The sequence below is a fragment of the Emydura macquarii genome, unplaced genomic scaffold, assembly GCF_026122565.2.
Source record: "Emydura macquarii macquarii isolate MOO-44397 ecotype Brisbane River unplaced genomic scaffold, CSIRO-AGI_Emac_v2 contig_1045, whole genome shotgun sequence".
NCBI lineage: Eukaryota > Metazoa > Chordata > Testudines > Chelidae > Emydura > Emydura macquarii.
Genome location: NW_027131182.1, coordinates 18179354 through 18190756, shown reverse-complemented (window position 1 = coordinate 18190756; position 11403 = coordinate 18179354). Strand labels below are relative to the sequence as shown.

Genomic DNA, 11403 nt, shown 5'->3' with positions numbered 1-11403 from the left:
CGCTGCTTGACCCCCTGCAAATAAGGGTTGACCACCAGAGGCACATCCCACCTCTTGCTTGTAATCACTGGCACACACTGAGGCTACAGCTTCCAACCTGTTTACAACCAGACGGGGGAGAGGAGTTGGGATTTTTCTCTCTCTTTGGATTTTTTTTTTCTTTTTTTCTTGGTACTTTCTGGAGGATTCAAAGCAAAACAAAGAAACTGCCTCCTCTGGGGCTGTCAGTGAGAAGGGTCGAGTTGTACCACTGGCTTGGGTTTTGCCAAGGCAGGGGGTGGGGAAGCAGAAGAAGGTGCAAAGCCATCAAGTGCGTGCGTGTGTGTGGGATTGGGGCAAGAAGCCCGTGGGTTGCATTCATTATTCATTTTCGCTCGTGTTGCTCACTCCGCTGTCCTCTCTTTTTTCAGACCTTTCTGCATCTAGGATGGTAAAGAGAGGAGGGAGGAAGAGAACGAAATAACCACGGGGAAGCCTCTGAGCAGGTTGGGGAGGGGGGGGTGAGAGAAAAAGGAAAGAGGATTAACCACCACCACACACAAACCCCCACCAACTTTCTTCTGCGAGGGAGGACTGGAAGGATTAAAAGGCAGCAACTTCGGAGGCGATTTGTCCCCTGAGTTATGGATGTTGGTGCACTCACTTCAGGCCAGATCAGAGTTCAGAGGGCTCTAACCCGAAGCAGCAGCCACCAGCTCCCCACTTGCCTTTTACCAGGTTTTACCCTTCCAGCATGTTTCTTCTGATGAGACATTTTCCAGCGCCCAGCGTTTCAGTACAATGTGCAAATGGATACTGACAAATGGTGCCTCCGCCTTTTCCCACCTGCCTCGCTGCTGCTGCTGCTGCTGCTTCTTCCTGCTGCTCTTCTTGGTGTCTTCTGTGCCTGTCATCTGCCAGGACATGCGGTCCCCGGGGGCCACCAACGCGTCTTCATCCTCCTCCTCGCCTTCCAGTGCGGGGAGACACGTGCGGAGCTACAATCACCTCCAGGGCGATGTGCGCTGGAGGAAGCTCTACTCGTATAACAAGTACTTTCTCAAGATCGAGAAGAACGGCAAAGTCAGCGGGACCAAGAAGGAGAACTGCCCGGACAGTAAGTACTGACTCCCCCCACCCGCTAAGAACTGAGCCAAATCAATATCGCCTCCCCCTCCCCCCCCAAAAAAAATAGTCCCTACACACCCGGGACACCGTCACCCCAGTTCTAATGCACCTCGTCTGCTGGCCTCCCCGGCCATCCAAACCTCGAGTTCTCAAGAGCACTTGTTTGGGAAGGTGACACCAGACACACGCTGAGCTGGGGGGTGCTGTGGCTTTTGACTCTGCTCACTGCATCCTTCTCTCGTCTGCAAGAAATTTGTGTTGCGAATGGTTTGAGTGAACACAATTTGGTTTTCTGGGCGGGCAGAAAAGCAAATGAGAAAGATTTGTAAAGGGAAGGGGGGGTATTTTCTACTGAGTCTGAAAACAATTATCCGCTGTCATTAGAAAGGTTGGATGTGAACTCTATTTTAAAACAATACATTGATTTCCCCCCCCCCCTCAAGATTTATCTACCCCTTCCCACCCCCGCAGCCATCCTTTCCCTCTCCAGCCAGTGAAAAGTGTTCTTTTCTGGTTTTGATTTCTGTCCCCGCATGCTGTTGGTTTTTGAGCGATTGCAGCCCATGCAGTTAACTTTTAAAGGCACCACTGCCGCTGTTTGTCTTTGCCCTGCCTTCTCTCTGGTAACATGATGCTCGTGTCTGCGTTGTCAATAGCATATGTGCTGCTTTGTGGTGTCCTGTTGTACTCCTTTTCTTCGGAGAGCTCTCAGATTGCAGCCCTGCTATACTACTATTGCATCGTAAACATCTGGGGCTGCACTCCTACGGACCTCACACACATTTCATTGTCATCGTTTTTTAAAGAAGAAATATTTTCAAAGTAAAAGTCACAAGGCTGTTTCAATGACTGTAGTTTATCCCATAGAGCGAACGTTTCTCTAACAACTAATTAGGCTTCTAGTAATATTGTGTCTCTGGACATCTATTTTGGGTAGTCAGTCTTGAGAAACTTAATCTTTGTGCAGGCAAGAAAATGACTAATCTCAAGTGAGGGGAAGGAGAGGGACCTGTAGTAAATCACAATATAGTGCAGTGTAATTTTAAATGACGACATCCATGTGTGGAAAAAGGTAGCCCCTGCTATGCAAATGTTTGAGAAAGGTACTTTAGTTGAGCATACCGGTGAAGACCAACTGGTTGGTTTTAGGTTGTTTTTGTAAATCCAAATATACCTGGAGGTATATACCCTGCTAAACTAAAACAAATGGGTAGCTAAATGAGCTGCTTGAAACAATAAGTAAAGTACAGAGTGTGGTTTGGCAGGATGCGGTGTTATATGTTAAAGAAAGTTAATTCTCCTGTACTTGTATTTCTTGTTTACACCTCCATAATATGCATATTTTTTCATGTGAGTTTGTGTGTCATTGCTTCCATTGGCTACAGCTAGCAACTTGTTTTCATGGTTTAAATGATGACAGGTGTTCATTCTGCAGTGTTAGATCTATGTTTGTAATGCTTTAGGTGTCAAAGCAGATTAGATTTACCATGTAATCTTTTAAATTTCATAGCAAGTAATTTTATGAGCTACAAGCATATGCTGAAGACTTCATTTCGATGTGTTAGCCTGTATCTAACTGCTAGCATTTATTGGACCAGGTTTCTTAACAAAGCAGACCACTGTGCTTCTCAGAAATATGTTTCTAAATGTTTGTGTAGTCTGCTACTTGTCAAGTAGATAGATTTTGTGTGACCATATTGCTTCAGAAAGGGAATGGGAAGTACTAAGGGCCTGATTCTGCAGACGTTTATTGCAGGCAAGTAACTTTCCTCAGGTGAGTAGTCCTATTTTAATCAGTACAACTATTCATTTGAATAAAATTACTTACATGTGTAAGTGCCTGCAGAATGAGACCGTAACTGAGGAAAGACCATAAAGGGAAATACATACATACGCATGTTCAGGGGCCCAATCCTACAGTTCTTAGGCAGGAGCAACTCCCCTTACACCACCAAGCACTATGCCTAGGTCTTTTTGTTTTTTACCCAACACATACGAAAATTAAAAGGTAGTTAATATTCTTGCTGACATGTCATAGGTATTTTCAGACTTGCAGAATGTTTGTCAGCAGTGCCAAAATTTAAATACAACTTAATTTGTTTCCCCGTTTCCCCTCCCCCTCATGCAATTCAAGCATTAATTCAGAACTACAAATAATTGTAGATTGTTGTCAGCAAAATTTACATAAAGCAAATGAAGGGCATCGTTTCTTCAAAATGAATACCTTGAGAGAGCTTAAATGAAGTCAGCTATTCAAAGTACAATATCGGAATACCCTTTAAGAGGCAAACCCACTTGGATATATACTAGTATTTAGTTAAGTCTTTGCTATCAGATCAAAAAGAGCCAAACATCTACACTCTTCTTTAACTAACTACTTACCAGTGCAAATTAAAATGTCTTCATGAAAGCGCACAACTGTGTTAAGTGAGCCCCACCTATGTTGTCTTGTATTTCAAGAAAAATCTGTGTCAGAACATTGTAAGAGAAAAGGATAGGTTCTGTGAATCGTAATTTAACATGTGGCTATGTAATCAGAATACCGCCATAATCTCCAGATAGACTGAGTCAGTGCAAATATGTGGTATCATCATTAAGATATTGTCTAAATGTGTAATTACATGTGAATAAACTCCTGGCATACCTAAGGGATAAGCCAGACAGCCCATCAAATTGTAGCCTGTTAAATATTAGGGTTTTTAACCTCCGAAATAAGTTCCCCATCCAAAACGACATTTCCCTAAACAAATAATGATTACTGTTGACACACAGGGCTTTATTTTTCAAATATTTTAATTTGGGGATTAATTTCTTTCACTCACGTGATAACAATGTTTAAAATCCAGTTATACTACAATCAAATCTTATCTACTGAGCTGCAAGCTTATGATATGCTGTGTAATTGGACAACAGCTTTAATGGCTGCTTGCCAGTGAAATGCTATCAAGTAAAAGGAACAGTTGGAGAAAGTCAGAATGAACCCTCAGAAAGTGCAATTCAGTTCCCAGTTCCTAAAATGGCTCAAAAAGCATTCATAGCTTTGCTCTATAAATATTGTAGAGTATGCACTAAATAAAGGTTTACTTTGGCAGATGTTTTTCAATTTGATTACACCAGAACTGCTACCTCAGCCTTTACATACCTCTGGATAACGGGAACAGGGGTGAATTATGACTGTTCTGTAAGAAGTCTGGGAGAGCTTGCATAATTTATCATAGCTGGAGTATATCTGTCACTAGATATACATAGGATAGTTTAGGTTTTGTTTTATTATTCTTTACATATAGAGCTTTGCCCTTGAAATTCTACCACTCAGCACTAGTTCTTACCTCAGTATTGCAGCTGGTAGGTCCTCTTGCTACAGCTCCTGATAAGTCCATTTCTAGAAGTGAATAAAACAAGCTGTAGTGCTCTCCAGTGACTGTGAGCATGTGTGAAACAAAAGCCATGAGTAATTACAAAAGTATTGCCTATAACTTGACATCCGAGATGGCTAAGAAAGGTTTTGAGCTTTTAGCATATATAAAGATGGAGATGTTGCAGCATGTAGACCTATGGCCCAGTTCTGACCTTAGTTGCACCTTACTGGAATTAGTGGGATTGTTCAGGTCTAATGGAGAGTGAATTTTGGCCCATATAATTTATGATGAGTTGGCTAAGGTAAACATACATTAATCTTTTCAGTGTTACACTGTCAAAAACAAGAAAAAAGTTGACTACAAAGGCAACTCTGTGAAGGCCTCGAAGTATGCAGGATATGAATGTTAATAGAGAGCAGTAACAAGAGATGACGGTAAAATATGGGCTGCATAGTTATAAAACTCTTCAGTCTGAACAGGGACTTCAGAATTGGGCCCATTATTTATGTATTTATTGACTGCAATCTATGGGCCTGATCCAAAGCTCATTGAAATCAGTGGAAGAATTCCTATTCACTCCCATGGGCTTTGAGTAAGGCTCCATGTGCACAGTGCTGTCTGTACAAAACATAGTGTAAAGGTGGCACAGCCACTCCCACAAGGGGTTTACACTCAAATTAGGCAGGTGACAGAGGGGTAGATTCTGAGCTAGTGTAAACTGATGCTGCTATATTTAAATCAATGGAATTACACTGATTTACTACAGATTAGATTGTCGTTTATAACATGCCTACTTATTGACTTCAATGGGCCCCAGTAGTCTTTACATTGACTTCAGTGAACTTTGGATCAGACACATAATGCACAAAGAAAATCTACAGCAGTGTCACCTATGTTAACAGTGGCACATTAGATTAAGGCAGCATGACTATTTAAGAAAAATCTAGTAATTTCATTATCTCTTGTAATTGTTTACATCTGACAAGTCAATGTTTAACTGTTCCCAGGTGTAACAAAATCATTTTATTTGATTGTAAATAACAGTGAGAGATAGCTGCAATAACATCAGATGTACACCTTTAAATAGAAGAGTAGAACTTTGAGCAAACTGTGCAGTCTTAATACTGGATATTAAAAACAGTCTGTATGAGATCATTTTAACTCTTTCAGAGTTGGTTTTGTATATTAAATAATAATTTTTTTAAATGAAAGACAGCTTTCCAGGTTCATGCGTTCCCTTGTGTCACTTTTTACAAAGAATTACTACATGTTGTTAATAGTTCAAAAGAAATTTAAAAAATTGACATTAAGAAATCATATAGTGCCTCCTAATAAATACTTTTTGCTTTCTGGGAAGAAAATCTATACATTTTTATTAACTGCGTTGTTCCTGGAGCTCAGTTACATAATTTATAACCAGCAGCATACAACCACGGACCCTTGGGATTTATGTATATGGAAGGAATTGTATTATTTAATGTCTACATGACACTTTCCTGTTACCTTGACTGCATTCCCACCATGTGGACCCACCACACTGATAGTGTAGCCTTATCATAAATTTCTTAAAGTTTACAGTTGCAAGGAGTCTTTTTTTCTTTTCATCTTAATAAATCTGATTTATAGTCATTTGCAAAAGGCTAAGACAGCATTAGGTGGGTGTCACCCTGATAACCTAAGAAGAATATGAGATCCAGGGCCAAGGAAGCTTTACATATCCCACACTGCAATTTCAACAGGATGATTCTTTAGTCTTGACTTGGTAAGGACGGTATCAAGGCAGTATGAAACTTCTCAAGCACGTTCCACTGTAGCATAATTGAGTCTTCAGTTCTATGTGCAGAATTCAGCTTCTAATAAAGTTGGTAGGAGTTGGGCCATTGATTGCAGTGGACGTTGGATCAAGTCCTGTACGAATAAAGTTTCCTCTCTTCTACAGAGCCTTACGTTTTAAAAGAAGGCTTATATTTGCAAGCAGTGTCTTTCCACCCTCTGTCTTTCTCCAGTCTTTATCTTTCTCAAGATAAAATAATTGGGAACCACCAATAGCTTATCACATTGAGGATTCATGAATGTTAAAAACAAACATGGCAGAACCTTCTTCATATGAATGCTAATGACAAAATATCCTTTCTGAACAAAATTGTGTTTTTACTCAAAGGTTTTCCAGCTGAGGAGTTGGAAATGGTGTCAATAAAATAAGTAGAAAGTTTAATTACCATTTTTCTCCTGATCTTGACCAGAGTCTTTAATGATTCCCCCCAAGAAAAATTGAATTGAATTGAATTGAAATAAATATAATATCATCAATATTCTGTGCAGCTGCACTAAGAAGTGAAGTATCAAAGTGTATTGTTTGGGGTTTATTTGTTTTTTTTAAATTGTACTTCTAAAGACTTTTATGGCCTCGTTTGCCTTTAAAATAGTACAAATGTTCATTATAGTTGTATAATTCCAAAATTTGTCAACATTAATAGCGGATATTAGCTTGTTGGAATTAAGTGAAAAATTGGCACCACTCACTCCAGGATATGAAAAACAAATCCTTTGATGTGTAATGGAGGGTAGATTTACAAATGGAATCTATACAAATAAATTTTAATTTCTGTGTTGGCATAGGCACTATTATTACAAATCAGACCAGGCATAGCTAGCAGGGAGATTATCCTTCTCTTACCCCAAACATTTATTTGATGCAAAAGGCTCTCCAATATTTTAATGTCAAGGGCTCGTTATTATTCAGATCCTTTATTTTTTCTGTTGAATCAATGGTATTTATTACTTGGTTTTGTGACTGGGAAAATCATTTTCTCATAGTACTAGTTGCCTTTGTTGCTAGTGCCAACTCATTGTAATGAGCAAAGATGCTTTACAACACAGAATAAAGAAGAAATCAGACAGAAAACATGCCATCCAAAGCTTTGAAAAGAAATCAACCTGTTTCCTGGAAAGCTGTCCCTGTCTATAAATATCAAAATTTTCAAGGAAAAAAGTGTGTACACTTTCATCATTGAGTGGATTATTAAAACTGAATTCATTCTTTGAAAGGGTACAGTTTTACACAAATGTGAGTTTCAATTAATTTAAATGTGAGCTAGGTCACATGCTAAACAATAGCTTTAAAGGCACTCTCTGCTTTTAAATCAGGTCACTTTTGTTTTTTTCTTTGAACATTCTGTTCTAATTGGAACAGTAAATCAAAGAAGACACTTAAAGTAGATTCCCATGTAAGGTGGACAACTGGACAATGCCTTTTTACTGCTACTAACACGTGCATCCAATTACTGCTTGATAGATTCATAGTGTAAGCAGTAAAGCATTACCTTATTTTATAGTTAGGCTAAAGAATTATTAGCCTATCTCCTTCTATGTTTACCTCTAAATAATCCGTCAATAACGTATATCTTCTTGGTTAAAGAGGAATTTTCACACAGTGGGGCAAGCTTCAAAAAATTAAATACACTGAACCAAAAGCTGTTTATTTTCTCCCTAACTTTCCACATGGCGCTTCTCTTGTTGCTGGTAATGAGTGTCTTTGTCTTTTGCCTTGATTTAGTAAGGTTGAAAATCTTACCATTGGATACAATCCTACAGAAGGGACAGGAGATGATTTCAGTTGAAACTTATTGTTCCCCACTCATCATCCCGCCTGGGGTTGAGAGGAATGTTGCCATGGAATGATCACAAGGCCTCAAAACCAGTGTAGAAAAAACATTTTTGTAGGCATTTTTTGTAACTTTGCAGCTACAGAGTCTGCATGTATGGAGGGTGAGAGTATATAGACCGGACAGTACATGGAATGTTTCATAAGCATTCACGAGGAAGGTTTGTTGGAGATCAGGCACAGCACCTTTTTAACTGCACAAATACTCAGTTCAGTCTGAGTCTCCTAAGGCTTCTGGAAACATCTAGTGCATGCTGGGCATGCTCAGAGGATTAACACAATTATTGGTATAGTCATTTTTATGCTAACTGAAGTGAGCTAAATCATTATAAGCCAGGTGTAAACCAATTTGTGGAGGTCCACATTTGGGTTGGACAGGTTTAATTAAATTGATGTAAAAAATGGACTTTAGTTAAACTGGTGTAATTTTTGGGATAGACAAGACTTTAGTCTGCAGATTTGAGAAGCATTTTGGAAACATTTTAAGATGCACTGAGAATGATCCGAGGCTCAACGCAGGAGTTAGTGAAACGCTGACAGACCCTGGTAATCATTGTTTGGGATCGAACCTGGGAACTCAGGCATTTAATGTAGAAGCCTCTGCTGCATGAGCTAAAATGCAGCTTTTACTTAGTTGAGCCTGTAACAGACTCTGTAGTCTCCAACTGATCTAGATGCCATTAGAGGGAGAGTGCCTCACCAAGCAGGCCTGAGTTACATTAGCACATCATTTTGATTCTTCTAACATAACTGTTCTTAAACATAGAGAGTGAGTGTGCTAATTAGACACCGCCATCATGCTGAACCTGTGAAGTCACAAATCCGCGAAAGGCATGTGTACAATTCCTTAGAGTAATGAGGCTGAAATTGTTTCACTGCAGCTTCTGTATGTGCCACCCGCTGGTGGCCAGTATTTATGTAGTCTCTGGTCCACACACAAGGGGGAATTGAATTATTCCCCTCCCCCAGAATTTGTGACATCATTCTCTATTGCCATGTCCTCCAATTTGTAGCTGATGTCACAACTTCCGTACTATGAATACTGATGAGAACAGTACACAAACAGAAGAACACCTTGTTTAAACACACACAGCTCTAGAAGTTATCAGCTACGTAGAGCAGCAGTTCCCAACTTTTTTGCCTTGAGGGCCACAGATATCATTGTAACAACCCTGAAGGGCCACCAGTCTCCGCCAGCAGCCCTCTCCCTGATCCCCCCCCCCCACTGCATCCAGACAGAAGGAGTTAAACGAGGAGGCTGCCTTCCTCCTCGATGATCTCCCATCCCCCTGGCTGCAGCAGGAAACCCCGTGTAGCCCAATGCACTCCACTTGGGGCCCTAGGCAGTGGCTCCCTTCTGCAGCCAGGAGGATGGAAGATTAGTGCTCCCCCCCTCTGGCTCCAGCAGGAACACCGGCACCTCTGGACTCAGGAGGAGCGCTCTGCCATATTCCCTGCTGCAGCCAGTGGGAGGGGAGTGGCGGGCCACTCCGAAAGGCCCAAGGGCCAATTTTGTTCTTCAGGCCACAGGCTGGGAACCACTGCTGTAGATAGAGCATCCACAATAAAAAAATCTTTGCTAGAAGAATTAAGGTTGAATTTTTTTCAGTGGAACACAGTCGGAACTCCAAAGATATTCAACTTTCTTTACAAAAAAATATTCATTTTTAGAAAAACAAAGAAACATGGAAATACTGTCTGAAAATGAAGACTAAAGCCTGTTCCCCACTGCCACCGAACACTGGATCACTCACTATCAGTCCATGCACACAACTTTAACACTGTCCCTTTGTTTTTGTCTGTTATGTAAATATTCTGCATACTGTTGAGATTATATATTGTTTATTAAAGCGTAGTAAAGTTTTCAAAAGAAGCACACTCCTGCAGTACACTAACTTATGTCAGAGTTCTACAAAGTTTCTGACTAGTTAATCTGACGGGGGTGTAGAATAATCTTTTTTATAAATGATCTGTCTAGGGTTATGACATATGTTTATTATTGTAAAAGCCTTACTGCTATTATTCAGATATTTTTACTCTATGTGTAGCAACTATTATATATATATTTACAGCGAGTAATGTAGTAGTATATATTAGTCTTCTAATGCATTGGAAATGGATAATTTTAATAGGAAAATGGAAGTTTAAGGCCCTAAGGAGGGAGACTTTACCTGAAATTGCAGCTCTGGGCTGCTGGAAGTGCCAGGGATGAGCAACAGAATTGAGTGCAGGGAACCTTTCCTTTCCTATGCTTTCAACCACCCCTCTGTTGTGTACAGGCAGCACGGAGCAGGTAGCTGTATGAGTCAAAAGCAGAGGGCACAAGAGCCAGACCTGTGTAGGAGGGCCAGCATAGATTTGGACAAGGAGCTTGGGGGTGGGAGAGGCTGACTGGAGGCCAGTAAGGGAGAGATTGAAACTGGGACTGGGAGCTGGGGTGAAGGGCAGACTGGGACTGACTGGGCAAGGAGATTGGGACTGGGAACTGCGGGACAGAGGAGACTAGGAATGATTGAGCAAGGAGACTGGGACTGGGAACAGGTCGGGGGAGACTGGACAGGCTGGGCAAAGAGACTGGTAGGGACTGAGAGTGAGTGCAGGTACATGGGGGAGACTGAGACTGGATGAGGAGCTGGGCAAGGAAATTGGGACTGGGAACTAGTTGGCTGACAGACCATCTTTTCTCTTCCTGCAATCTCCTACCACCTTCCAGCTGCAGCAATAAATGATGCAGTGGGCTTACAAACACCACTGTCCCACATTACATAACCAGGCTTAATCCCCAGAGTGGGTCCATCCTCTACAGGAATGAGGCAGGATCCTGTGGAAAAACTTAAATACGATGGTATAATTAAAGATTGTGTCATAATACATGTGCACAAGGGGGTAGAATTAAGGTTGCTTAGAGGAACTTAATTTGGGAATTTCCTAACTTTTGAGTGCTTGACTTTGCAACCTTAATGATTTTCTTTTAAGATAGTTTTAGTGTGTGTGATATATATATAATACATATATATACACCAAGGTGAATACTTTAATATATTGTTTTATTACATAATTTGCATTTATTATTTCAGTCCTTCAAACAGTTAATCAAGATTCCCTCTAAGTACACAAACTGCCAGGAGGTTTATTTCTTTTCAGAGAATTCTAAAGATGAGATGAAGTTAGAGTTCACAAGAGGTGAATGATAGCTTTCAATGCAATTTCATTTAACTCCAGACTTCAATATCATTGATTTCTGAGGAAGTAAACAACAAGGGATTTACTGCC

At 40.6% G+C, this 11403-nt stretch overlaps 1 protein-coding gene across 1 annotated transcript in view; it reads left to right on the top strand.

Moving 5' to 3' along the window:
- Positions 1–330: 330 nt before the first annotated feature.
- FGF10 (fibroblast growth factor 10) overlaps positions 331–11403 on the top strand; it is a 76100-nt gene continuing 65027 nt past the window's right edge. Inside the window, exon 1 of the mRNA XM_067545674.1 lies at positions 331–1096. Coding sequence (XP_067401775.1) covers positions 781–1096 — 316 coding nt within the window. The 5' untranslated portion in view covers positions 331–780. The remainder of the gene's footprint in view (positions 1097–11403) is intronic.